The sequence below is a fragment of the Sclerotinia sclerotiorum genome, genomic scaffold (genome assembly GCF_000146945.2).
Source record: "Sclerotinia sclerotiorum 1980 UF-70 scaffold_17 genomic scaffold, whole genome shotgun sequence".
NCBI lineage: Eukaryota > Fungi > Ascomycota > Leotiomycetes > Helotiales > Sclerotiniaceae > Sclerotinia > Sclerotinia sclerotiorum.
The window spans coordinates 927045-954639 of record NW_001820819.1 but is presented as its reverse complement, the minus strand read 5'-3'; the positions used below and the strand labels follow the sequence as shown (position 1 = coordinate 954639).

General features: G+C 42.2%; 12 protein-coding genes and 1 non-coding gene across 13 annotated transcripts; 7 read left to right on the top strand and 6 right to left on the bottom strand.

Annotated features, from left to right (window-relative positions):
• Positions 1-677: 677 nt before the first annotated feature.
• On the bottom strand, positions 678-1616 carry SS1G_11303 (hypothetical protein; the record flags this gene model as incomplete). Its single annotated transcript, XM_001588010.1, has 1 exon — positions 678-1616. One exon carries the CDS (start codon positions 1614-1616, stop codon positions 678-680), a length of 939 nt encoding a protein of 312 aa, XP_001588060.1.
• A 555-nt stretch (positions 1617-2171) lies between these two features.
• On the top strand, positions 2172-3176 carry SS1G_11302 (predicted protein; the record flags this gene model as incomplete). Its single annotated transcript, XM_001588009.1, has 3 exons — positions 2172-2240; positions 2786-2841; positions 3149-3176. 3 exons carry the CDS (start codon positions 2172-2174, stop codon positions 3174-3176), a joined length of 153 nt encoding a protein of 50 aa, XP_001588059.1.
• Positions 3177-3702: 526 nt separating this feature from the next.
• SS1G_11301 (predicted protein) lies at positions 3703-3861 on the bottom strand (the record flags this gene model as incomplete). The annotated part of the gene is made up of 1 exon (XM_001588008.1): positions 3703-3861. The coding sequence occupies one exon, from the start codon at positions 3859-3861 to the stop codon at positions 3703-3705; it is 159 nt and encodes a 52-aa protein (XP_001588058.1).
• Positions 3862-4345: 484 nt separating this feature from the next.
• On the top strand, positions 4346-5055 carry SS1G_11300 (predicted protein; the record flags this gene model as incomplete). Its single annotated transcript, XM_001588007.1, has 3 exons — positions 4346-4393; positions 4546-4618; positions 4889-5055. The coding sequence occupies 3 exons, from the start codon at positions 4346-4348 to the stop codon at positions 5053-5055; spliced, it is 288 nt and encodes a 95-aa protein (XP_001588057.1).
• A 2789-nt stretch (positions 5056-7844) lies between these two features.
• Positions 7845-10311, top strand: SS1G_11299 (hypothetical protein; the record flags this gene model as incomplete). The annotated part of the gene is made up of 4 exons (XM_001588006.1): positions 7845-7986; positions 8217-8452; positions 8508-10101; positions 10151-10311. The coding sequence occupies 4 exons, from the start codon at positions 7845-7847 to the stop codon at positions 10309-10311; spliced, it is 2133 nt and encodes a 710-aa protein (XP_001588056.1).
• A 1633-nt stretch (positions 10312-11944) lies between these two features.
• On the bottom strand, positions 11945-13455 carry SS1G_11298 (hypothetical protein; the record flags this gene model as incomplete). The annotated part of the gene is made up of 2 exons (XM_001588005.1): positions 11945-13032; positions 13239-13455. 2 exons carry the CDS (start codon positions 13453-13455, stop codon positions 11945-11947), a joined length of 1305 nt encoding a protein of 434 aa, XP_001588055.1.
• A 956-nt stretch (positions 13456-14411) lies between these two features.
• SS1G_11297 (predicted protein) lies at positions 14412-14726 on the bottom strand (the record flags this gene model as incomplete). The annotated part of the gene is made up of 1 exon (XM_001588004.1): positions 14412-14726. The coding sequence occupies one exon, from the start codon at positions 14724-14726 to the stop codon at positions 14412-14414; it is 315 nt and encodes a 104-aa protein (XP_001588054.1).
• Positions 14727-17066: 2340 nt separating this feature from the next.
• SS1G_11296 (predicted protein) lies at positions 17067-17765 on the top strand (the record flags this gene model as incomplete). The annotated part of the gene is made up of 1 exon (XM_001588003.1): positions 17067-17765. The coding sequence occupies one exon, from the start codon at positions 17067-17069 to the stop codon at positions 17763-17765; it is 699 nt and encodes a 232-aa protein (XP_001588053.1).
• Positions 17766-18400: 635 nt separating this feature from the next.
• Positions 18401-19878, top strand: SS1G_11295 (hypothetical protein; the record flags this gene model as incomplete). Its single annotated transcript, XM_001588002.1, has 4 exons — positions 18401-18880; positions 18999-19029; positions 19213-19442; positions 19495-19878. The coding sequence occupies 4 exons, from the start codon at positions 18401-18403 to the stop codon at positions 19876-19878; spliced, it is 1125 nt and encodes a 374-aa protein (XP_001588052.1).
• Positions 19879-20185: 307 nt separating this feature from the next.
• On the bottom strand, positions 20186-22081 carry SS1G_11294 (predicted protein; the record flags this gene model as incomplete). The annotated part of the gene is made up of 4 exons (XM_001588001.1): positions 20186-20248; positions 20319-20731; positions 20831-21443; positions 21566-22081. 4 exons carry the CDS (start codon positions 22079-22081, stop codon positions 20186-20188), a joined length of 1605 nt encoding a protein of 534 aa, XP_001588051.1.
• Positions 22082-23016: 935 nt separating this feature from the next.
• SS1G_14687 lies at positions 23017-23102 on the bottom strand. Its single transcript has one exon. It is a non-coding gene; the product is annotated as a tRNA-Asp (tRNA).
• A 2682-nt stretch (positions 23103-25784) lies between these two features.
• On the top strand, positions 25785-26138 carry SS1G_11292 (predicted protein; the record flags this gene model as incomplete). Its single annotated transcript, XM_001588000.1, has 2 exons — positions 25785-25887; positions 26131-26138. 2 exons carry the CDS (start codon positions 25785-25787, stop codon positions 26136-26138), a joined length of 111 nt encoding a protein of 36 aa, XP_001588050.1.
• A 557-nt stretch (positions 26139-26695) lies between these two features.
• SS1G_11291 (hypothetical protein) lies at positions 26696-27526 on the top strand (the record flags this gene model as incomplete). The annotated part of the gene is made up of 2 exons (XM_001587999.1): positions 26696-26975; positions 27129-27526. The coding sequence occupies 2 exons, from the start codon at positions 26696-26698 to the stop codon at positions 27524-27526; spliced, it is 678 nt and encodes a 225-aa protein (XP_001588049.1).
• Positions 27527-27595: the final 69 nt, after the last annotated feature.

The following is a 27595-nucleotide window of genomic DNA, read 5'->3' as shown; positions in this document are numbered from 1 at the left end:
AATGCGCATGTGGTGGAGTAAGGGTTAAGGTAAGGGTAGTATCTGAATCAAACAGCTGGGAAAAAGTGGCTTTGGTTGGTGGCAGATGTAAAGATCTTACCAATCCCCGCAGGGCTGAGTGAAGCTATGACGAATATAATACAAGGGTTGAGAGGGGCAGGTTGGCAACTTTGTACACGTTGATGCGCATATTTTGAGATTTCTGGGCATATTGTGATTGAATTTATTCAACTGGCTCAAGATGGTGGGTGGACGGGTAGATGGGTAAATTGTGGTATCATTTCATTCTTTGCTTATTCTATATACCTTCAGCTTTTTGCAATTGGCTCAACTGCAGTCACTTTGCCGTAAAGCAGATGACTACTACTCATCCTCGTAGCTCTTACAACCTTCCATATCCGGGAAATTCGGCATATCCATAACCTCACCAGATTCATATTCAATCCCGCTCCCATAAGAACTTAAATGCTTGGAATGAATCAGAATATTGATAATATTTATGGCTCGGAGTCTCGGATAACCCCACATTTCCGCCCCGCCATGTCTTTGCTTGAGAGTCTATCTGACCTGGCGCCACAGATGAGTATTGTGGCTGAGGCCGTTGCATTTATGGCACGTATTTTTGCTGGAAAGTGTCTTCAAAACCATACTCCGTATATACACAAGTATTCCTCTTATCATTCCTTTGGCATATTCTTTGGTGGCTGATACACCACCATCGACCTCTGCTTAATATCCTTACTTGAGCAAATCTCGGGATTCGGCAACAACTTTCTATAAGTTTCCTCCAGCGGATCCTGTCTCTGCCTCAAAAAGCTATGTATCCTCTCTTCCCGACTCCCAAATTCATACTTTGTCTCCTTCCTCCTCTGCCTCAAATCCTTACTCATCTTGTCGTGTAACGTGTCTCTCTGTTCCAAAAACTTCATCGAATAATTATCCAGTCGAGTCAATTGTCCTAGCCCACCTACCACAACAAAAATTGCGATCAACAAGACAAATGCGCCATTTGATAAAAATTGTGGTTCCTGTTGTCCTTTGGCATCGCGTTTGTACCATCTCTCCCAATCTTCCCATGTAGCATTCTGAGCAGGTCCTCCGGGACCCGCCCATCCACGATTATCACCATGTCTATCGCGAGGATCGAGAACATCAGGACATCCATTCCAGCCTGCGCCATATGTATCATATGCACTCCGTTTGACGGGATTAGAGAGGATATCGTTCGCTGCAATAATTAATCTATATCGTGATAATTTGGTGTCGTAGTCTAATCCATCGTTTGTATCAATGCCATGTTTATCCGGATGATAAAGTTTGACCAATTCGTAGAAACGTCGTTTGGAATATGGAGATCCTTTCTTTTGATTGAAGATCTGGTAGGGAGTTGGAACGGCATGTGCGGATGTCAATTCAGGCCATCGTAATCCTCCATGTTGATTTGCGCTTCGTCCATCGGATACTATGGCATATTTTCGTCGTCGGGAGAGGTATTGAGGTTGATGATTTTGCGATGTGAATGGATAAGATAGTGACGTCGTTGATATGTGGGACGATGCATAATAGCATTGCAGATTACTGCATGATGAGAGGAGAATTCCTGACTTCTTTAGCATACTGGAATTGAAGCAAAAGCCAGTTCAAATACTGGCACGATGTGACCATGTCGATGAGAAAGGATAGAGGACGTTGATAGTTTAGAGTTCCCTGGGTTACCGGTTACTGCTGTGGTATCGATATTGATGATTCCTCGGAAGCTTGTCTAGATCATTGAACTAAGTATGGTGACCCATTCAGACAATTTGCGACTATCAACTGAAAATTCATTATATCTCTCAAATTTCATTGCAAGTTTGGTATTAAGTTTAAACTGCCAAATGCTACATTATTGAGCACTAAGCTTCTTTATTAGAATGAATATTGTAATCTTCTCGTATCTGAGGACAAGTAGGTCATTTGATAGTTGCATCAATATTGGGTAGACACACAGTGACCAACCATTTGGAATCAGCAGGCGCATTTATACCGAAATCCGAGGAGTTAGGCTCATATGCTTAAGATTGTAAATACAGATTGTAGGTGAAGAGTAGAAAGGAAAGGATATTTCTAGCTCTTGTGTGATGAAATGGAGAATGGGAAGGTGATTGAGACGGCTGACAGAGGTAAAGAAGATGAAGGCTAAGAGAACAGAAATGGTACTTTTCTTCGCCATAGAGAAATGGCTGGAGCATAACAGAGGTGTAAGTATGAGTTAAAGCATACGATGATGTAGAGAGGAATTAGATTTTGATTTGGTGTAATGTATGGGTGGAGGTAAGGAAGATAGCTTGCTTTCTGTTCCCCAACTATTCTTACCCGTCTTCCTCTTAGGCCATTTCTATATACTAGACTTTCAACCTCTGGTATTCCGGTTACTCAGAGCATTTCGCTCTCTTCCCTTTGTGCATTTGCCTTCTTAACTTCAATTCACTATATTCCTCCAGCCCACTTCAATTCAACCAGTTGACATCTACCCCATCATCACAAACGCCACAATCCATATCCATCACCATCAAGAATACACGGATCGACCGTAGCACAAGTCTGCAAAGAGGACAGGGGTTGTACATCCGGGGTATAGCGACGAACCGACCGGTATATACATGAAACATCACAGGGAAGCTGCATGATTTTTGTAACACGGAAGGAAAATACAAAGACAAGTGAAAATGACATTCGGAACTTGCCAAAATGTTGTATACCTTACTACTTACTAGTCTCAGTGAAACTGAATAGTTGTGTTCAGAAGGGATGGGAGAGGGAAGGAGCAGAGAAGAAGAAAAATGGCGTTCTGGAAGTTGTGTCGGTATGTACCCCATACAGACAGACGGGTAGATTGTGCAATGGAGGAGAAATCCGGGATGAGTGACGGTAGTGTCGCTTGTACGTCATGAGGAGCGAAAATGCTACTCTACTTTGCATAGGACTATTATAGAACGTGCCGTGGCCCGGGTATGTATGAGTTGAATGAATCAACCACTCCCGAGCAAGTCTTGTCTGGCTAGCTTGTCTTAGTTCAAATGGATTTAGCATATGAAAGCGTAGACCATAGTGAATAAAGTTATTCTAGAGTACAGCATTACTAATTACTGTATTCTATATGAATAAGACCCTGGACCTTTGCGTTTTGTCTCTGATGGCGCGATATGTGGAAGATCGAAATTTCGATTGCATAAATCCAAGATATCGAACTGTCATCACTTGCCTATCTATACTGCATACATATCTCGTTTTATGCCAGAAACCTAGATAGGAACGGCTCATGGGCAAATTTGCGCATGCTCTTCAATATACAAACTTCATACCGGTGACCCCCGTGTCTCGCCATAAATGTGGGCAACAATCAACGGAAATGGCCCGCGCGCTTTGCATACATTTTGGTATAAAAGGAGGAGACGTGCTTGTACTCTGTACAATGTACGGACCGTAGATGCAGATACAGACGAAAGTAAAAATGGGGTCGACAAACATGGATGTATGAAAGTGGACTCAGTGAAGGCATAGCGGGAACATCCACACAGCGTTGAATTTCCCATGATACCATTTTCACTTTGTCGCGCGTCTTGCGAGGTTTGAAGCGGCTATTGGCAAATATGGATGTGTAGGAACCATACTGGCGTGACCATCTAGAATATTGTCCTCCATATTTTTGCCCTGGCATCTCTAGTGATCAAATCGTTGAACCGAAGCTCGGGGTTGAATCTCGGAGGGAGACACAAATGGCGGCATGTCAATAACAGTAACGTTTTCCTGTAAGCTTGTTGTCTTGTCAATTGGATTGGAAAGTTGACCAAATCCAAAACGTTCAGTCCTCCGAGACATTTAGACAAGTCGAATGCAAGTCTGGTTGGGTGGCCAGTGACATGCTTGATGCTTGGCTTGATTGGAGATAGTTTAACGAGGGAGGTGAAGTAAACGAAAGGCTTAAAAAGTCGAGAATGATGATATCATGAATGTTGATCTGTTGTATAGAGCACGGAGTAGGCAACATTCGGTTGCTAAGGATGAAGTGGTGAAAAAGAGATAAGGATGTACATAGGTATCCTCTGATGATAAACTCGTGGTGTACTCCTGATGAGGCGTGTCCAGTTGTGCAATGCCAATAAAAAATAGTAGGGCAAAAGAAGAGAATGATTTACCAACCAACTACCTAGCGGAGATACTGCGCAGGATCCTGTACACATCGTTTGGTAGTCCTCTTGGGCTGAGTAAGGGTGGATAGGGCAGAACTAGAAAGCATATCGATATGATAAAACATCATCAACAGAGAAAACCCCGGTTTGGACGGTCGTGTTGAACAATGAACATGTACACTGAACTGAATACTGAACACGGAACACATGATCAACCAAAGGTAGCGCACGGCCTATCTTTATCTCAGTCAACTTTCGATTCAAAGACTCAACCAAGTTAATAAATAGTAAATACCCCTGAAACGTTCACAGGGGGGTCGAATTGGGATGGCATTGATGTCTTTTAATGCTTTGACATGTTGAAAAGTCTTAGCGTACGGATGACATGGACAGTTTTAAGGACGGAGTGGTTCGGCCAAGAGATAAATTTGGCTTCGTTGCACCTTGTGAGCATGATGATATCGGGTGTATTTCTTGAAGTGTATATATTGGACAATCGTATAAATTTCCATGCTCGAAAGGCTCGAATGCTGAGGATTAATAAAGCTAGAGCTAATGAGATCAACTGGGATTGAAGCTGTTCCGAGGTATAAAATCGATTAAGTTATAGAGTTTGCAGTATCAGTATCCAGTAGCCAGTAGCCAGGGCAAAAGAACGTAAAACTTTGGAACCGAGGGGAATCCAAACATCTCATTTTTCTCTTTTTACTCCGTAGCTTGGAACTACCACAGTAATGAAGCGGGTACTGCGGAGAACAACCACGGTACCACATTGGCAGATCGCCATTTGATCGGTTCCTATCGCGGCGCCGCCAGGGATTTTAGTCAGGTACAAGATTCACGAAGAAGCACGAGTTCCACAAAAGAGGATGGCTTGATTTAGTACAGTCAGACATATTACACGGAGTTGAAGCTACCGAAGCAGTTAGAAGCTGTTTATGAGAGGATCGTGGATTGTTTCGATGAAGAATACTACAGAGTAACTTCGTACACAGAATGGTTAGTTGTTGGAATTGTATCTGAGGAGAAGTAAAGAACATGAGGGAAACCAATCATAGCACTAATAATCTCTCACCGCCGAGTGGGAACTTTGTTTTCCTCACTAATAGATAAGTATATAGTGAGAACCATAGAAAATAAAGTAAATAAATTTCCGACGGTTCCTACTTCATTACGGCGAGGTCATTCATCCTTTCATGATTTATGGCGATGATAATTAACTCCAAATTATATGCCATACGAACTTATACATTCCGGGTACTTTGTAACCTTATCGACACAGTATCACTCTCCATAACTCGGTACAACCAGTTCCAACACCAATACAACCCAACCCAACCTACAACATTCCCAGCACACAAGGGACCCGACATAACAGATATGCTACAGTCAATTCTTCCAATTCTTCTCAATTCTCCCCAATTCCTATTTTGGGCTATCTGAGTCTCAATAAACGTGGGCTGGCGGCAGGGAATCAGACCAAGTTTTACCACTTTTAGTTCCTACAGTGATGCTCCACTGCTGCGCCATCAAAGAATCATCCTAAATAGGTGACAAGGCGACAACTTCCACGTGCGACTGTGGTATTTTTGTAGGTATTACTCTTGAAAGGATGCTCGGGTTAGACCAATGGATCAGGCTTGGATTCGCTTCCTTGGGGTGATGAGATGATCGGAGAATACAGAGCGGTATTGAATGGATGTAGCCTTTAATTTCATGTCTCTCTCTACGTAGTATGCTGGGGAAAACGAGCTGGTTGGAAAGAAAGAGGAATAAATGACAGAATGTGTGATGTACTGGTACATCAATCATTACTCAGATCTAGTGATGTCAACTGTGAGATAAATCGTAAATCATAGAACCATATACCATAGGTCACAGATATCGATGTGCTATGAAGATAACCTAAGAGATCAGAGGTGAAGAAAGTTAATCCACTGAATTGGTTGGGCCTTGTATTGAGGATATATTAGGATATATTAAAAGAGAGGCTAGAATACCTGCCTAGGTAGTAGATATATGTCATCTGTACGTCGATATTTATCAATTAGGCTGACTAACCTCATTCAAAGTGCTTGGTAGATAGATTCATAATATCCGTCTGTACCTGAATTGATGATGACTCCACTTATAATAAGTTATATCTCTTTATGTATAACCCCTGACGACTTGGATGGATGTTTCATATGTGCGAATCCCTCTTGGGTCAAAGTCTTCTGCTCTCCCATCACGCCCAAAGCAAGCCAGAGCAAGCCACTTCTTCTCATCCGGCCAAGATGAGCTTAAATGATATTTGGATTCATCAATCGAAGAAATAATCCGCGCTCGCCTTTTTTTTTTTCTTTTTTTTCCTTTTCCCTTCCAGACTAACCTTACTGTTGCCCAGCATTATTATTATACCCAGTACACTTTATATTCCATCCTGCAGAAAACCCCCTCATCCACCCCCCCCTCGTCTGTTTCTATCCCGCCAAATCAGAACGTGCCCACCCACTTCTATCATTCACCTGCAGAAGGTTCCCTTTTCCATCCTACACATCGAATTCCAATTTCATCAAGTCGTTCCTTTATCCTTCAACAGTGCTTCATCAAAAGTATCGAGTAATACCTACCTGCATCTATCAACATCACAACCTTCACCCGTATAATTCCTTCCTTTCGATAAGTTGCAACACAGCTCTATATATTACCAAAATCACGACCACGACTTCAACTACAACTGCAGCTACCAACTCCCTACTCCGTACAGCTCCAATCATTCCATGTACCTAACCTTGGCTTCTCACTCATACGACGACGACTCACATACACAATCGAGGATCAATTCGCCAATTTACCACGTTATACCCAAATCTTGAATCAATCCCCCGAATATTGTTTTCAGTTGATATACCAAACATATATCATACCTCCTACCCCCTTCATTTGCTAATTCCGCAACTGCCTTATCTGTCCGCATCACATTCTACAACTGCTACGCATTTTTTGACAGAATTTCTTCTCCTGCATGCGGAACATTTTGCGACAACTCAGCCAACGATATATTATTCAGTCATCGGCGCATGCGACTACTGCAACCAATTATTCCTATCTAAATCATCGACATTCAAGCTTTTCGTTGAAGGATTTTGTTTGATTTCTATTTTTCTATTTTTTTTCTATTTAAAAGATTTTCCACAGGTAATTTGGGGTGAAGACCCGAGCGGCTCGCTGGTCGATTAACAAGCCCTCCTTCGCAACTCAAAAATTCAACAAAAGCCTTTTCAAACAAATGAAACCATCGCATACAATTCACTCTTTTACTTACGATAATATCTTTCCTTAACAAAATTTGCTCAATTCCAACTATTGTCTGATCTTGCCATTTTCAAAGTACATACCGTACATACCTACTTGAAGCATCTTATCATAATTTCGAATCTTTCAACCATCTGCACTCTTTAACCAACCAAGGAAGAGGGATCAGCAAATCTCTTTGTTCTTTTCGCGCAACACAAGACGGTGCATCAAAGATCCCTTTGAAGTATCACAAAAGACATTGGAATCTCGATCTAATTGATAGAAATCCGGTGTGCTCGGTCAAACAAAAGATATGAGTGTAATGCTCCAGACCCCTTCTCGGGCATCGACAGCCTCATCTTCGTCTTTTCACCAGTCTCCCGACAAAATACCATGTCTTCACACGATGGAACACGCTCTGCCCGACAATCAAAGAGATATTCTATGACCACATTATATCTTTCCATGTCTGCGAATGAGAAGGATCTGGAAATTGAGGATGATCTTGCGAAAGGTGAGGATTTTGGCGCAATTGGTATGAACGTAGCACTGATGGATCCGTGTAGCACAAAAAGTTTTACGAGAACTCAAATCGAAGATTTCATCACAGTCAAAGAAGAATTTCGTGTTGGAGAAAGATGTTAGATACCTGGATTCGAGAATAGCATTACTGATTCAGAATCGCATGGCTTTGGAGGAGGTAGGAGAATATAATCCGCAGGCCAAGTCTTCACAACTAACACTTCTCTCAGCAAAACGAGGTAGCCAGCCACCTGGAAGATGCGACCGATCTACAAGAAGGGTTCTTCCCAAATGATGAAAAGACACAGAAATATGGCAATCTTTTGTTCCTGCTTCAATCAGAACCTCGTCACATAGCTCACCTCTGCCGTCTGGTCACTATGGCCGAGATTGATTCCCTACTACAGACAGTCATGTTCACAATTTATGGAAATCAATACGAGAGTCGTGAGGAGCATCTTCTTTTGACCATGTTTCAAGTAAGACATCTTCCGTGTGGATTGGCCTCTCTCAGTACTGATATGCATTTTATAGTCTGTCTTGACGTATCAATTCGATAACACCCCTGAATATTCTTCCCTCCTCCGAGCGAACACACCAGTATCCCGCATGATGACTACATACACTAGAAGAGGGCCGGGCCAAAGCTATTTGAAGACGGTCTTGGCAGACAGAATCAATGGACTCATCGAGCTGAAGGATCTTGACTTGGAGATCAATCCCCTCAAAGTTTACGAAACAATGATTGCACAGATTGAGCTGGAGACAGGAGGACTTCCAGCTTCCCTGCCCAGAGGAGTAACCGCAGAGGAGGCAGCAGATAACACACAGGTCCAGGCTATTATCGAACCAAGGTTAACAATGCTTATGGAGATCGCAAATGGATTTCTCACCACAATTATCGATGGATTGGAGGAAACACCATACGGGATTCGTTGGATCTGCAAACAAATTCGAAGCCTCACAAAGAGAAAGTATCCGGATGCCAATGACCAAGTGATCTGCACACTTATTGGAGGTTTTTTCTTCTTGCGATTCATCAACCCCGCTATTGTCACCCCTAAATCATATATGCTCATCGATGGAACTCCAGCCGACCGACCACGACGTACCTTGACCTTGATTGCTAAGATGCTTCAAAATCTGGCCAACAAACCCTCATATGCCAAGGAACCATACATGGCCAAACTTCAACCATTCATTCAACACAACAAGGAACGAGTCAACAAATTTATGCTTGACCTATGTGAAGTTCAGGATTTTTACGAAAGTTTGGAAATGGACAACTATGTAGCACTATCAAAGAAGGATTTGGAGCTATCAATTACCCTCAACGAAGTTTATGCTACTCACGCTTTACTCGACAAACACACTGCCGAACTCAACAAGGATGAGAACTCACATTTGGCTGTGATCTTGGCAGATTTAGGGCCGGCCCCAGCACAACTACCTAGAAAGGACAACAGAGCAATCAATCTGCCACTCTTCAGCAAGTGGGAAACAGCGATTGATGATCTCACGGCTGCACTTGATATAACCCAAGAAGAGGTTTTCTTCATGGAGGCTAAATCAACATTTGTCCAAATCATGCGATCGATTCCAAGTAACAGTGCTGTGGCGCGAAGACCACTTCGTCTCGAGCGGGTTGCTGATGCAGCGGGTCAGTATCGCAACGATGCTGTTATGGTGCGGAAAGGTATTCGGGCAATGGAACTGTTGAGCCAGTTGCAAGAGTTGGGAGTCATCGACAAATCGGATCAGTTCAGTCTTTTGCGGGATGAAGTCGAGCAGGAACTTCAACATCTTGGGTCACTAAAAGATGGGGTTATTCTTGAAACGCAAAAACTCGACCAGGTCTTCAAGACCATTCGCGATCACAACACTTATCTTGTCGGTCAACTGGAAACGTACAAGAGTTACTTACACAATGTTCGCAGTCAAAGCGAAGGAACCAAGCGAAAGCAACAAAAGCACCAAGTCTTGGGGCCATACAAATTTACGCATGGGGAGTTGGAGAAGCAAGGAGTTATTCAGAAGAGTAACGTACCTGACAACAGAAGAGCCAACATCTACTTCAACTTCACAAGTCCTTTACCCGGAACTTTCGTCATTTCGTTGCATTACAAAGGTAAGGATTGTTTTCATCTGCTTCTATGTATCCATGCTAACTTTACCAGGACGAAATCGTGGTCTCTTGGAGCTTGATCTCAAACTCGATGACTTGCTCGAGATGCAAAAGGATAATCAAGAAGATCTTGACCTTGAGTATGTGCAATTCAACGTACCAAAGGTTCTCGCTCTCCTGAACAAGCGTTTCGCCAGAAAGAAAGGATGGTAGATCTCAACTACCCGCATCCTCATCATTATGGATGCATTTCCTTCCACGGAAATACCTGCTTCCGATTACTCGCTCAATTGCAGGCTGTATGAAAATTCTTTTATTCCTTTAAAGCCACCGATACCATTGGGTGGTGGCTCATAGGAGTTGTGTTTTTTGATCTCGATATACCTGGGTGGCATGGTTTTGATGGCGTATATGACGATTTCCTGACATTGTGCAGATGCAAGCTTTATACCTTTTTTTCTTCGCTTAATCTTCCCCGATATATTTCGTTTTAATGGCTGGTAGTTGTGATGTTTCTTGCGTGCTTCGTCTTATTTCTTTGGTTCATTTACGGGTGTCTTGTTCAGTGCGACGAGCAAATCATATGGAGCGAGAAGCTGTAGAGGTTTCGTCTGGCTGGTCCGGAGAAGTGATATCATAGGATTTTGCATTATTCAGAGAGGGATATGAGTTAAGGGGTATTCTCTACCTTGACATGATGTTTACTGAAGATATGAGGTTGGGAATTGGGAAGGAAAGGGGAGACAGGGGAATTCACAGAATGGACGTCTATTATGTCTATCGTTTTCCCTCTTTTCTTGGAATGGGCGGATGGATGGGTTGGCGGACGGACGGATGGGATCTTTTTTGGGAACGGGCATGCAAGGAAATGCACACAACAAGGCATGGATATATGATTGTGTGATAGGCGCGTTAGGTCTCTCGTATACGAGGAAAGCGGGATAGCAGGACCAGACAAATTTTAAATGTAATATCATGAATGAGTAGTAACAATTTCTTCAAGGCTCGCAAATTTGTTTATTATTGTGATTTGTCTGATTCAATTTTTGTTTAAGTGTGCTTCGCTATACAAGTAGGGAGTGCTAAGACAATCAGCAGCTGAATAGTGGACTATGGGCTGCAAGTTGCATTGGATGTCAACCAAGCTACTTCCTTCTCATGTCGTTTGTTTGATTACAAGAGGATCGAGCTTCAAGGTACTAAATAAAAGCACGTCTTCACAGCTTCCACCTTACTAGATCCCATAGGCTAGCTATGTGATACTAGTGTAATATATTTGATATTTATTCAATGCTTATAGAATAACTTTGTATGAAGAATTCCTCCCCCCCCCCCCCCCCCCCAAAAAAAGACCGGCTGAGAATCTTCCTCATCAATTACTTCCGTGTCCCCGCTACCCTCCTATATAATCTTCACGCAAATCTTGAAGGGGGCCCTATTATTCTTGGAGAATGTTGTTGTGTTTGCACCTGTATACATCTGATTCTGTACCGGGAATTCACAATTTCGGTTTCTAGTTTGGGATTTTTGATGTTGATGCTTTTGCCAGAGGGGGGGGGTTGAGGGGGTTGACTCGTCTGATTTTTCATATTTTTGGCTCTGATTGATTGGTTCATGTGGTTGCTTCGTGGCGTTCGATGATGAGATGGCAGGAATTTATGTCCAGAATGTCGAATAGGTATTTTATGTTGCTGAGGTGGAGGATTATTGGGTCTTGGGGTGATTGGGTGGTGGGATGAGGAGATTGAGGGGGAAGTCGTTGAGGGTTTATGTTGGGTTTTGGTGTGGAGATTTTGTAGTGGTGAAAAGCTCGCCTATGGAGCCTTGAATAGTTCTGGCATCGAGATCAGTTTCTACTTTGATCAAGGGCTCTTTCTATGGCATTCGAATCCGCGGTTATATTCGAATTGGTATCATGGGCTTGATGTAGATGATCTGTTAATGGGATCCTCGTGTCCTGCGGGAGTTCGGACCGAGACTTCTGAATGACTGCGACTCCGGAACCATTTCCCTGTTCTGTATGTGCTTCTCTTTCCCTCACATCACTTGAGGTTGCGACACGATTGGGCGGAAGCGTCAACAAATGCACTCTGCTCTCAGCACCATTACCTTCATAGCCAATCGGTTTCACAAATGTCTCTTTGATTTGCACCATCTCCTGACTCATGTCCCTCAAAATTCCATCAAACCTCGAGATTCTTTCCTCATCCATCCAGTCTCCTTCAGGTATCGTCCAATTTACATATAATCTGCCATGTGAATGCGAAATATGGTACATCCCGTGCTTTCTAATAAATAAATCGCACAAGAAACAGGATGATTTACTAGATCCTATGCATCTTGGAGGCAAACACGCAGGGTATTGCTCATAGAAGAAGATAAGCTGGATTTCGCTATGGACACGTTGAGTTTCGGGAGCAGTGCATACTTCCAAGTGGATGTTGCGGAATAAGTCCCGGCATCTTTGTTTTTGACAATAATACATCAAGTCGTTTCGGATGTCTAGATACCTGCTTATTTTGTCGATTTGAAGTACAGTGCTGCGATGGGCGATGTCTAGATCCATACCTTTGATATAGAACTGGTGTTCAAGAGACGGACTATCACCAGTCGTCGACACTTCGTGAGCAGCGAGGACTATTGTATTTAAGTTATCCATTTGACCGCACTGTGACCCAGGCTCCAACTTTTCGACATCCTGGATTAAATTTGCGAGACGATTGCACAGTGAGGTTTGCCATGGCGAATTATCATCATCCATCTCTTGCATCAACAACATGGAGCGAAGCTTCTCGGCCCTATCACAAAGTGATTGTCGAACCTTGCCATGCCCTTTACTTGATGAAACAATGCGAGCTCGCAAACGACCATTGTTTAGCTTGAAAATTTGTGTAAGAAGTTTGGATCTATGCTCTTCTTCATTTTGGTTGGTTTCTGCATGCAGACATGAGTTAGCAATGCGAATAATGTTGAGTAGAGGATATGTCAACAACCTTCACGAGCAATTTCTTCCACAATATCTAGAAATCTACGCAATCCATTCACAGTTTTCAATGAAGGCGTTTGATTTGATGCGATTCTTATAGTTAAAGAGGGTGGATGTCGGTCATGACACTCTTCAATCGTAGCTGCTGACACACTGTGTGGGCCTCCTTTAGCTTGAGTCAGAACTGCGATATGATCTGCTAGGTGTTGCTCTTCCTCATGCAGAAGTACATATTTCTCTGATCGCTGAAAGGTGGCACCTCTATAATTTCTCGGCCTTACGGGCTCTTGAGTTTTTTGGAAGAGTTGATGGACTATGTTATGGAAGGCTTGTTTTGTTGTAGCTAGGCGACTAGCGGAATTGGCAGACATTTTGTTGTAACTGGAATTTCAGCAATGAGGGAGTAACGAGTAGGGGATTTTCATATTTCGGAAGAGAAAGAGAGGAAGCACACTTTAAGGGTGGAGATCCCTGTCGACAAACATCAATGCGGGTAGCTACATCGAGGGCAGTCGGCAACGTGCATCAATGCAGAATGTACCCTACTTCCATTGGATGGTTCATTAATGGAGCGGAAGCAAAAGGAGGCACAGGACTCCATTGCTTGGTTCCAAGTGGATGGATTAGTGTCTAGAGAGCTCTTTGCTTTTTTCTTTTGGGCTAGATCTTTATTCTCGGTATACAATTGTTTTTTATTAGTTCATAACGATTTCTTTTACATCGGCGAGTCACATTCACTACACTGGCGCTTTATGTTTTTGGATACTTTTGTGGTTTTATAGGGGGTTTTCTATTGATAAATGCAGGGTCTTTGCTCTCTATGACAAAAGGAAAATGTGCTTCGCTGATTTGTAATTCAAACTTGTCGATTTCGGTTCGTCACCTCTTACTCACCAATGTTTGAATAGTCACTCGACCATTTTCCTTCTGCGAGCCTCATCCCTGCAACCACGTAGATTGACTGGACTTGGACTCGAGGTCTCCATCAACCTGGTTGAGGACCATGAGGACGTGTAGGCATAGGTAAGAGTTGAGGTTTACGCCAATGGAATTTATTGGGTTTCTTGAGACCAGAAAGAGCATCAGATTCAATTGATTGATTCTCTAGCTAAGCAGTTAAGCTGCGAGTATATATTCAAAAAATGAAGGAATAAGGTTAGGTATTCAGCCTTCGGAATTAAAAGTGCTTTGAAATCAAAATATTGAAAGCAAACAAACAGTATACCAAAAAGGAAAGAATGAATTAAAAGTTGAGTTTGTTTGCTCCTTATATGCATCATGCAATATATATGCATATGCTGCCAAGATCCCAGGAGGTCAACAGAATTCAAGGTAGCTTTTGAAGAATGTGCAAGAGCAAGAGGGTCAAGGTGTTGAGTATGAGGATCAATTCGATGTCCAAGAGCTCTGATTGATCCGCTGTTGCAAAGTGAATGATGAGATGGGCTAGCTCATGGGGAATTTCTGGATCAACGATCGGTGGATCGTCGGAGACTGGTTGTGGGAGGCTTTCCATGTCCACATTGAGAGATTCGGAGACTCCTTCTAGAGTTTCGTCGATTTCGCCGGTGTGTCCGAGCTGAGGGAGTGTTTCTTCATCTTCGGGTTTCTTCGAAGGCTGAGTGTCGTTTCCGTTATTCATTTTGGCGGTTTTCGGTTGTTGCTTTCCTTGATGTGTGATCTTGGAATGTGTGATTGTGTTTTCGAATCTGGATTGATGAGATTTTGTTGCCTTATATTATCTAGTCTTATATGAATCTGATATGAATGAGGAGGGAAAAAAAGGAAAGGAAACGTTGGGAACGAGGGTGATGGCATTTATAGTAAAATTTCGAGTCTTAGATAGTGTTGTTCAGACTATGTTCATTAATATCCTAATATTTTTTCATAGTTCTAAGGAGAAGAAGAGAGCGTAAAAAGAAAGCCAAGTCTGAAAGCCAAATGACATTCGTGGCCATATCAGGCAAGGCGTCGGGACGAGAGGAATTGTTCTATCCAACGTAGGATGCGTACTCAGATATTCACTATTCACTCAGCTTTACAAACAAAAATTGTCTCTCTGGCAAAGGGGTTGAATTGATAGTACGAAAACCAATTAGCACTAACTCCGAGGATTGACTTGTTCAGAGAATGTTCAATAATACCAAGTACATTCGTTGTATTCATGTGATTCTGATATATTTATTCCCCCTCACTAAGCGAAATCAAGCGATGTAACCTTGATTGGCCAGCGATTGGTATGAAGTCCCGCACCTACTGATATTTTCAAGACTCCCAATGAGTATGAGATTGAAATGAAAGAATGCTTGTTTAAGTTTGAAGATGTATTATTATAGACAGTCATCTGTACAACACATTTTTACCTGAGTAGGGGGGGGGAACGAGCTAAGGGCCTTTTTTTGCACTGAGAAATCATGATTACTGAATTAATTTATAAAGTTAGTATTCTACAAAGTTTGCGTGAGGAATTTCTATGGTGATCCTCCTCTGCCGCTCCCAGAGAAATTATTGCAGAGTGGTGACTAGTGGTGCCGATTTGAGAGTGTTGGACTTCTCCCGTTGGGTCTACTGTGCACATACAGAGTACTCCGTGTATTTTCACCTTCTCAACAACGAGCCCGAATTTCTTATTTTATTACGTGACTAAATGCACATCCTTATAGGTTTTGAAAAATGCAAATATCGAAATTCATTTACCGTATTGGACATAATATAAAAACAACTGCGCTTATACACCTCTCGTTGAGTCTTTTCTAATAGGGTTTTTCTACTTACTTATATCTTTATATGCATGATTTATATAAAATTTCCACAAAATCAATATTATAATCTCTTACAAACTAAAAACCTTATATAAAATTAACATAATTGTAAAGTTATTCTGTTATATAATCCCTTGTAATCAGGTTCTATTATGTACACATTTTCTATAAAAGTTGGGTGTGAATTTCCTATTATTTTAACATTTTGAAGCTTTTTTATTTAGCTATAAACATGATATCGTCTTGCTTTAATTAACTTGTTCAAAAACTACTGTAAGATTTTCTGGTTGTTAGTAGGGAATCGTCTTCCATCCTCAATAGATACATGTTTCGACAAGCCGACCACCCAGTAGCTAAAAACATTGACAAGTAGTCCAGATCAAATAAAATAAAGGCAAATCATCCAATAAGGGCATCGCAATTCATCTCTTTGAAAGTTCTTTGAAAAACTTCCGTACTAGGAATGAAAGGTCTCACTAGGTCGCTTTCACAATCTTGTGCCATGGGGACGCCCCTTTTCTACTCTGATCAGCTAGCTAGAGCTACAAGATTCTTGTGGCTCATAAATTTTGAGATTGTTTGTTCAGTATATTATTCTGAGTAGCTACTTTCAGGATGTCAAACAGAATCAAGATAATGAAATTGGATTATTTTGAAGATTTGTAACTTTGATATTTTGAGACAATATTTTCACAACGAACCTTGAAGAATGCTGACCAGATCGTTCACTGGGCGAGGGACAGACTTTGAATCCGTGAGGGTGGTTGAAGATTGTGGACTAGCGTGAGAATGGTGGGATTCGGGAAGCGATTGCGCAGGGGGGACAAAGACTCAGAACAAAGGTCTCTGTTCGGAATCGCTACGAACCACACACAGATTTTGATGACTGAGATGAATGCAAACAATGATTATTGTTCCATCCTATCTCGTGGGCTCCAATGCAGCAGCTCAATACCCAGGTGCTTGGATTCTGTTCACCTTCTCATATGAGGGTTTGATACAACGAAATTTGACATTAAACAAGGTTTGAACAGCCACCATTTTGAGGATATATAATGACTACTAATTGCAGTTCAATCCCAATCTATTCTCCTCCTCTATCAGCACCTAACTACACACAGCAACAACATTCTCACAACCAAGACTTTCAGCTTTTTAAAAACAAGTCCAGCACAATTTTCGCAGGAACGAAAGTCCACGAGTCAACAAGGAATATCAAAATGCCTCAATTCATTAAATTCCCCATTGACTGGCCCACGCACATCGAGGTCGACCCTGACACGTTGGAAAAGAGTGCTCATGGTAAGCACGAACAACGAGAAGATTGCACCTGTGACTACTGTCACGAGTGGTTCTTCTCTGGAGCTGTTGAAGAGAGGAAGCCATCAGATATATCTGCAGCATTACCCACATCGCAAGAACCCAAACAATCTCCCATTGAAAAGCCAACTCAAGAAAAATGGGAGTTCCTCGACGTTGACGGCTGCAAGTGCCACCGCGGACGCTGTCAAGTCCATCAATTCAAGTTATACTCGATAAAACACCAAATGTTGGTTGAGGAATACTCAAAGCTCATGGATGATTGGTGCATCACGATAAACGTGGATGCGCAGTTGGATGATCTATCGGATCTCCATTTGCGACACGCCCAATTCGTCAAGAAACTTAGTGATGCAGGAATCAGTCTGAAATTTGGGTGCTATGGACGGTGGTGTAGAAAGGCGAATTTCACAGCACACCGAAGAAGGGGATTTTCTTCATTAGAAGAGTCAGTTATGAAGTCAGTTGTGAGCAAATTTGAATGGTCAGTGATTAGATATCGTTGTGGTAGACGAGGCCTGCTCAACCACTGGCGCATTTTGAGCCCAGCCCAATACAAGCCAGTCAAGACCTTTTTGCGAGAATCCTGTGCTAGATGACTTCATGTCGTTCTAAATAAATAGGAGTTTTTGAATTTCAAACAGAAAACACTTAAAAATAATAAAAAAAGGAATTCCTTTGTTACCAAAAAAAAAGAAAAATGAGTTTTAACATAATGATATACTGCCTGTGAAAAATAAAATGGAAAATGTGAACCAATGAAATAATTCGAATCAAACAAGCTCAGGGAATGTTTGTTGTCCCCGCTCTGTGAAAAGGATGTGCAACTTTGCTCCAAGATGACTAGTAAGAAGACATTTACCAATTCACCTCTGAGTAGCGACTGTTTGTTAATTGGTTGTTTTTATGGTGTTGAAGAAAAGGAGAGGAATTGTCTAGTTGACGCTAGTGGATTAAGGTTACGTCATGATTATAGTTTTTGCCCCTTGGCGCTCATGGACCTTCGATATCAAAAAGAATCAATGCTTGCTTAAATCTATCAACGTCGAATCCCTCATCCTCATGTGTATATATAAAAGAAATACAACTATAAATGCTTTCACTCACCCAAAACTTGACTCGAAGAAGTCTTCAACAATATATCACTTCCACGAGAATTTGGATTCCTTGTTCGCCTGCAAATTTACCAATTCGACCCCTTCCCTCGAACGTTGTAACTCTTCGTCTTCCTACAATGGATCGCGGAATCAAAAGAAAAGCCGAATCCATATCAGAAGCACCAAAGAAATCCGTCAAACTGGATGATTACTGCAATACACCCATTCGTCGTTCGTCTGAAGGAGAAGAAATTTGGCCAGCTCCACGTGACCAATTGGAATCTGCCTATGACTTCATTCGGGAATGCGCGAAAGCTCAAAAACCCACCCTTATTGTGCCAGATAAGGATGCAGATGGATTGAGTGCGGGAGTCATCATGTATCGCACATTGATTAAACTTGGCCTGGAAGAAAAGAATTTGGATATTCATTTAGTGAGGAAGGGCTCGAATATTCATGAAGAATATGAACGGAAGGCGATGGCGGAAAAGAAGCCAAGTTATGTGATTGTTTTGGATCAAGGAAGTCGAGGTGGATTGCCTGTTATCGACGACAAAAGCGCGAGAAGCATGATAATTGATCATCATTTCAGCGATGACTTCCCCAAAAACGCAATTGTAAGCTCGATATTGCCCCTTTGTACAAATGTTATTAATGGATGATGGAAGATCGTCTCAGGTTGTCATTGTCCGCCAGTTCCAACAACTGCTCTAATGACTTACGAGATATGCAAAGAACTTCATCCTGATATTGCTCAAGAATGCGGGTATCTTTGCGCAATTGGAACACATGGGGATCTCGGGAATACTATTAAATGGATACCCCCATTTCCAGATATGAAAGAGACTTTTAAAAAGCACACCAAGAAGCTGATTAATGACTGTGTTTCCTTTATCAATGCCCGTATGTTCAATGAACTTCCCTGACGCAATCGCTGAACCTCATTTAGCACGAAGAACTGGCACATATGACGTTATCACCGCCTGGAAAGCATTACTCGAAGCCAAAGACCCTAAGGAAATCATGACTAATAAGAGACTCGCTGAAGCACGACGCGAGATTAATGAAGAGGTTGAAAAACAGACTCATACACCACCAAAATTTAGCAAAGATGGTAAAGTTGCTGTATTGAGAATCGAAAGCGAAGCTCAGGTACACCCTGTTATTGCTACGCGATGGGTATGTAGTAGTCGATCGAAATCATGTACGTTAGGCTAAACCTTTTATACAGGCAGGTTTTTTGAAATCTAAAGCCCTAGAAATAGTAATGGTAGCTAATTACGGTTACCTACCCGGGAAAGTAAATTTCTCATGTCGGATTGCTCGATGTGCTCGAGTGCGAGATCCACCAGTCAATATTATCGAGTCATTAAAAGCGGTTGCTAATCTAGACACTACTGATCTCGTTGAGAGACTGGGGGAAAACTTCGCTCGTGGTCACAAGGAGGCTTCGGGTGGGATTGTCAACACTGCGGAATTCGAAGAATTATGTGCTTTGATGAAGGTTGGGGAAAAGGCTGAAAAGTCCGAAAACTCTGAGCAAGGTGCATTGATGAAGAAAGTTGAGAAATCACCACAGAAGAACACATTGAATAATTATTTCAAGAAGTCCTGAAATGATACTTCAAGACAAATAAAATATCAACAATATATTATTCAAGAATAATATCGCGGGTGAGAAAATCCAAAGAAGTACAATTCTTTCATGTCTCTCCAGGTATATCTAAACAAATCTCGTTATCCACTCGTCCCTTGTTTGGTCGCATCTTCCTCGGGGTCAACTTCAGGGCCATCGAGCTTGAGTACATCGATCCACGGAGTCAACTCATCATCTTCCCTCCCGGCCATCACATTTTCCATCCAAGCTTTAAACATATCCAGAGGCATATCCGCCCACATTCTCCAGTTTTCCATTTGGTTTGCTATGGCTGCCATCTTGCACTCAGTTCTACTATTACATCTCGGATGCGAGAACCGTGGGTTTTCTATTGCGTATATAAAGCCACATTTGCCCGTTTTAGTAGGATCCATTTGAGCGGGCCAAAGGACTCGTACTGGTCTCTCGTCAGCTGTAGATCCAGGTTCCGGTGGATTTGGATCAAATGGGTCTGGGTCTAAAGCATTTTGGCCAGACCATTTGACCTTTTTATCCGTATTGGTCTTTTTGACTTTGGTTCGTGCTCCTGCTTGGCTGGATTCCGCCCCATCTTCTCCCTCACCCTCTCCTCCACCCTCTCCTCCAACCTCGTCTTCGTCGTCATCTTCGTCCCCCATCTCTTCCGTTTCCTTTTCGTCCGGGTCTTCTATCCCTCCACTAACGAATGGAGGAGGATCTGGTCTCAGGTTATGCTTATAAGATGGATCTATGGCGATTTCTTGCAATTTCGTCGGGATCTTAAACATTGGGTAATCAAATGGTTTGTTGAATCCACCATTGAGAAATTCCGCCGCGACCCTTGGCCTCTTTCCTATTCGTGGAGGTAGATCAGATATGTCATCTCGACAACTAAAACACATCATGTCATATCCGAACACTAGATTCATCGCGTTGGTCAGGCATATCATACCGCAATTATGTGCATCTTGCTGTCGCGACACGTTAGGACTGTTATCTGTTGTTCGACTAGCTTCAGCTCTATGGTCCGTCCGGTATTCCCATTGTCCGTACAATGGAAGCTCGACAGTATCGAATACTCCCTTATGAAACCTTGAGTATACAATAGCTTCAAGTAAATTCATATGGAATGTGTGGTGGTGGGCAACTTCCACCTTCCAATCGCGTTCCAGATATCTGGGAACCATGGTTCCGGAGTTGTCGATATGAAAGCAGAATTTTTGTTTTGGCGCTATCCCTATCAGAACTGTATGCGCGCCCTTATATTCATATGGAATCAACAGATAGTCGAGATTGTGCAGAGTTTCATCATCATATCGCGCTAATGCCTCCTCGGCCTTTGCCCAAGCCAAGGGAAGGTTTTGGTGCAGAAACATCCTTGTGACATTTCCTTCATCATCTACACGATCCACATACCTACCCCTCTTTGGATCCCAGTACAATATTTGAGAGTCGATCAAGATGCAGCTGATCTTCTGTTTGGTTGGATTGTTACCGGCTAGGTCGCCCCCTTCGAGCGTCCTGGCAATTGCTCTGTTTCTGTATTCACAGACCAGATAAATGTACTAATACAAACATTATCACATCATTAAGTGTCTTCGAACCTTGCAGCCAGTATCCATGTACGACCTACCAACGTACCAAGTCCAATATTCATGGGTAGGACGTTAAGCAACAGCTAACTTACCAGGTCAACAATAGTCATCGGCACATGAGCCAATTCTTGATCATCATCATTATCATTAGTAGGGTCGGTATCAAGAATCTTCATCAGAAACCTAAAATCACTCCGCAACAACTTCATCTTGTCCAAATCGACCGCCCACTTACCCCATCTCTCTTCATCCACTCTATACACCTGTTCGACGATCCTCACAAACCAATCAGCGGTCAGCGGAGCAAATTGTCTTCGTTCCATCTCCGTCCTTTTTTTACTTTCCAATTTATCAGGATCAGGACGAGCGATGGGTGGACGGGGAGGTGCTTTGGGGGTAGCAGCATAGTAGCTGGGATTCTCGACGTCAATTTTAAATCTTTTCCCTTTACCGTCAAGCATCTCCGTAATGGAGGAACCATCGCTGGTTGATACTCGGGTGATACGGTTGCTTTTTTTGCCGCCCAAGGGGTCGGGAGGACCTGGTGCTATGTGGGCAAGGGAGGTAGTGGGCATTATGGGACTGATTATTCTGCGACCTTCTGCCATGGTGAATTGATTTTGTGGTTTTTGACTGAGTAATGTGAGAATATACTATGGATTTGTAGTTGGAAAGAAGTTTTTATGAGAAGATTTCAAGGGCACAGATTTTTAATGCTTCGCCATAAAGAATTATAGAGTTTCCCGTCAATCATCCATGTCCTTTGGTATAGATCTCAATGTTCAACCTTAAGCTCTGAAGAAATCAACAAAGAACTTTTCATTTCATTCACAAAATTAAGCCGCATCTGGCATCTTTCTTGATTATTTATACGTGATATAGCCATGAAAAGGAAAACAAAAGAACGAGAGCAAGGGAGCGCAGATTACAGTTCTTTGAAAATATATGGGGGTCCTTTCGCTTAACAAAAGGAGGGTTGCGAAATTAACCTTAGTTGCTAACTTCGAAAAGATTGGTCAACCTTTACTTGGTGTATAGTGTTTGATCGAGTATTTGCGATTTCCTTGTGACCTATCATTTCGGGTGTTGAAATCTTTAAAATTATTCAGGATCCACGAACGCGCCAAACGATACTAGTTATGGAACTCCGAGCCCCTCCCCCATTATTCCTCCAGCCCCACCCCGAACATTGATCATGGGTTCACAAAGAAAAGAAAACAAATTCCATCTTTGAATTGAAGGAGATAAAGCCTTTTTGTAGAATGAAGAGGATGAGACACTGAACTAATATGCTATCCAGCACACAACACCTCAAGTAACTTCTGACTCAGATTCTCACGATAGCTACCTGAGCAGCGAGAAAAGAGTTCGGAAATACCAACTAAATGAAACCATCTTGACGGCGTCACTCCTCTTACCGAATCAAGCATCTGTGCACTAAGCTTTGGGCTTCATCTCCCAAGGCTAAAAAGAGATTGTCCTAGTAACTTTTTTCAAAAAAAAAAAGAAATGTGATCGTGGGAATGAAGGAACTTCTGGTGAACTCTCTGACGGGGAGTCGAACCCCGGTCTCCCGCGCATTGCCAGATGAATGACAAGCGGAAATCATGACCGTTAGACCATCAAAGATGTTATTTTGTTGTGATGGATCGTGGTTAAAAAGCTTTCTATTCAAAATTTTGCACCAAAGTGGAGAGGAAGAGAAACATAGTGGGGCGGGACGGCAAATAGAGTGGGGTGGACGGATAGGTGGGGCCATTTTACCCGAGGAGGAAGCGACGGAGAGGAGAGTCGTAGGATCTAGCTGCGAAGCTGTATTCCTTAGATCGTTGATCAATGAGAGCTTAGCTAATGTACCAAGTATCACCCATGAGTAGCCACAACAGCTCACTAACACTAAGCATACATGGCGGAGTATAGCTCCTTCGTTGTGATTATTTTGAGGAGAATTGCAAGCCATCCCTGATGACACAACTAGAAGATTACGCCGTGTACTGATAATTACAGCGACATTCAATCGATGATCAATGTCATCATCCAGAAGCTCTCTGTGTGCATTGATTCCAGCAATGGCAGCTAATATTGGTGCTGGGCGCGGAGGATTGGCGTTATTGAGAATTACTCGTTGGTAACGTCGAGGCTTCACCTAGTACTTCTCACGAAGCCTTGCTGCCTGCTGTTCGAACTCCCAAATTCTGGCGTCAAATCCCCCCTCCACTCCCGCCCTCTCCATTTCCTCCCCTCCATTCTTCCACCCTCCATTCCTCCATTCCTCCATTCCTCCATTCCTCCACCCTCCGTACTTCCACCCTCCATACTATTGCTTTATTGTAAGTATCAAATATCCCATAAAAGCATACTTCGAAAACGCTCCAAATATATTTACTTCACTTTTATATTTTTGCAAAAATTCTATTTCCTTAGAAATAATAATATTGAGAACATTTTAACAAAAAAAATGTATAATAAAGTGTTGTTTCAATTGATAGGGAGAGAGTAGGAGTTGCGAATAAGAGAGAAGGAAGTATTAGGAAGTTTTCGTTAGATAGTTTCTCAGTGGAAGCAAAAGAAATGAATCACGATCCAATGTGGACTTCAAATCTACGGAATTTCCAGAGTAGGCGCGTGAGTAAGGATGACGCCAGAGACATTAGATCCTATGCAAGTATAATGGGATTGGAATCAGAAGGAGTGGACCAGGGGTTCCAATATTATCCCTCTTGTAATAAACTATTTTTCTGGAGCCCATCGTTAAAAAGATTGATCAGAAAGATGGAGATAATTATTGAAAGAAGTTTATACTTGGAAAAGTTTGGCGACAACGAGGTCAAGAAAGTGAGTTGGGAAAGAATCAAACTTACCAAATCAAAAGATAACGATAGTGACTAAATTACCGACAATATGATTTCAATTTGGAAGTGAAGATATATTCACTCAATACTGTCAAATGAATACTCAATCTAATTAACGAGTGAAAGCGACTGTCGCTACAGGCAATAACGATCCAGACGTAAGCAACGCTGACAACATAGCAGGCGCTACCGATGTATCCTACCTTAAAATAGAATATATCTAGTAAGATTACAAGAATGTTACGATGGTAACAACTGACTAATTAGGGAGCTTGGGCCTTGTGCAAAAGCAATCAGATTTCATCGAATTAATATGTGATCTGGGTCACTTTAGGATCGTATGTGCACCGTCAGAAAACACGTGACTTGGAGCTTTTGGAGCTTAGGATCCAAAAGGATCCAAGGGAGCATGAAGATCTATATATTCAGTATGAATTTCTTTACTGTAAAGCTTCGTGCTCAAGATCAATCATTTAGTATACTCTACTATTAGTTACGAATTGCATATCATTATTGTCATTACTTAAGTCCCTGCTTGACGCCTAGTTATAAACCACCTCGAGAGCCTAGAGCACTTCCACGTGATCTAGACGGCAAACCTTGTAACACTTCTCAATCTAGTCCTAATAGGACTAGTGCCCTGTGCACGTGCTACGCAGGAACCATTCACTTTAACATTATAGTATAAATTGTTCCATAAACTTTCATTTTTTAATAATAAATCTTTTATAATAAGAATAATAATTATAATATTTGATGTCAACTCAGCTTTAAGCCATCAAGTATTTTATTTCTCTAAGTGGCCACAGTCTCATGGCCTACTGAGTCAATAATTCAGTACTTGGTCATCTGCATTCAAAAGTAAAGTCTGTTGGCCACATGAAAATCAATAGACTTTTCTACTCACATGATATCATTTCAATACAAATGCTTTACACTTGCTTGGTCTAAGGTACTTTCCTTCAAAGGTGATTCTATCTGCCTGAAAACACATAGATTAACATCAGTGAATGAAACCCCCCTCCTAGAATGCAACTCAATCATAGGTGTAATAAAGTTTCTGAGCAATTAATTCCCATGCACTAGTTTCAACACCGAGTCAATATTCTTTGGTCTTGTTTTGGTATCAATCTTGAATTTGCCATGCAGATATTTCGCTGTTCTTCCTTGCAACGGCATATGCGAGATGACTTTACACAATGGAATGCTACCATCCTGAGTTCTTCAATTTACTCACGAGGTACTTTATAGACCTCCTTTTGCATGGATATTCAGGCTTTTTTTCATCATCTCGATGAAACCATTCAAGTTGGGTTTCCTTCTCATCCTCATTTACGGCTGGAAACATCTGCTGCAAGCATCTGCTGCGAAAATTTGAATACACATCACCCATAATGAAAGTGATAGGGACCAAACCCAGGTGTTTGAAAGCATGCTCAGAGTCCATTGGCCGCTAATCATGGCAAACGGTATAAAAAGCGAAGTGTCATCAATGCATGTCTCCGCTCCTTACCATCCTTATCTACCGTGTTACACAGTATTAATGCAGGCCGTGGTCCCAAGTTCGTAGCCTATATTTTAGGGTATTCAGACGTGCAACAAAACTTTATGAAGGAGAATAACTCGCTTCCAACGGGGCACAAAGTGGACGAAAATGTGACTTATTTATGTTAATGACTCGGAGCATTTGATATACTTTTGACAAACTCACTATTGTGTTTCGAATAAAATATCATGAAAAGAGATTTCAACAATTGGTCGCACTAAGATTGACTTGTGCGTGCTACTAACCAAGCGCCATATAGTCCCTTGACTAAAAACGCCATTCCGCGCAGCCCCCAAAGATCAGCAAAAGAGAAACAAACGGCGTGTTGAACTTTGATCACGAACACCGGGATCAGAGATCCACCTCTACCCCGCCTACCATCTGCTTTGAAAATGGTATACTTCCCCAATATCGAACGGATAAAACGAGGGGATGGATGAGACGAAACGTGCTTCATGCGTATGAACTGATAGATAGGAAGTTAAACGGTTAGCTAAATATGGAAATAGCTTCAAGTAAGAGATAATCATGCAGATAAAGTATTACTCCTTTAGGAAGAGCCTAGACAGTTCGTTCTCTAGTGCTGATGTTCAGTGAACGTCTCTTTGCCAAGACCCTTTCCCCTGAAAAGATAAGCCCGATAAGCCTTATCCAGCTGATTACCAATTACACTGATTACCAATTCCATGGTAGAACTAGACTAGATGCTCCACTATTTCGTCAACACCTAACTCCAAGCTTTCTCTGTCATCATCTGCCATTCCTTTCCCATCTTTTCCCCTCACCACCACTATATCGACTCCCCTGCACCAAAATAACGCACAATGGGACTCCTCCGCAGCACCTTCACAACCGCCGTTTTGGGCGCAGCAGGCGCCACGTCCGGCTGGGCATTTTGGACACGAAATTCCAAATTCATCCCTATGTCACCCTCGGATCCGATTTTTTCTAGCTTAGCCTATATACGTCAGAACCCTAATCGTAACCCCGCCATGCAGGATTTATGTCAAAGGAAAGTGACGCTGAGTAAGATAAAACCGCATTTACTTGAGAAGGAAGGGAAGTTAGTCGAGGCATTTTGTGCGGGGGTATGGGGAGGTTTGGGTGTGTATTTTGATTTTATTTTTATTTCTTTTTACTTGATTATTTTTAGCTTGTCTCTGATATATTTTATGGGTTTCGGATACAGGAGGAGGGGTAAAGGAGGCATAAGGATGGAGGTGGGTTAATAAGTGAGAAAAGCTAATTGGAAGATAGGCTATGCACCGCAACGCAGCGTTCTCTCTAAAAAGTATCAAAATGAAACCACTACAGCGCATCAACTCTGGAACCGATCTGATCTTCAAAACTCTACCTACGAAGTCGGCACTCAGATCACCGACCACTTTGAAGTGGTTTCCAAAACACCCACATCTATTACCGTACGCTGCGGCGATTCGCCTATGGTAACTGGGGTGAGGGACAGCGATGGACTTTTCGAAATGAAGGCTAGTATTGATAAGAATGAGGGGGTGGCGGTGTTTGAATTGAAGAGTGTGTTTTTTAAAGGGACGGGGAAGTATACGGAGAAACCTATGCCTGAACATATAGAGTTTGCACATAGGTTGTATACGAAGTTATGGATGGAGACGGCGGTGGGAAATTGTGTAATGTGAGGGATGATGTGATTTTATATAGAATGAGATGGAACTCGTAGATATAGAACGAGATGGAGTTTATAGATA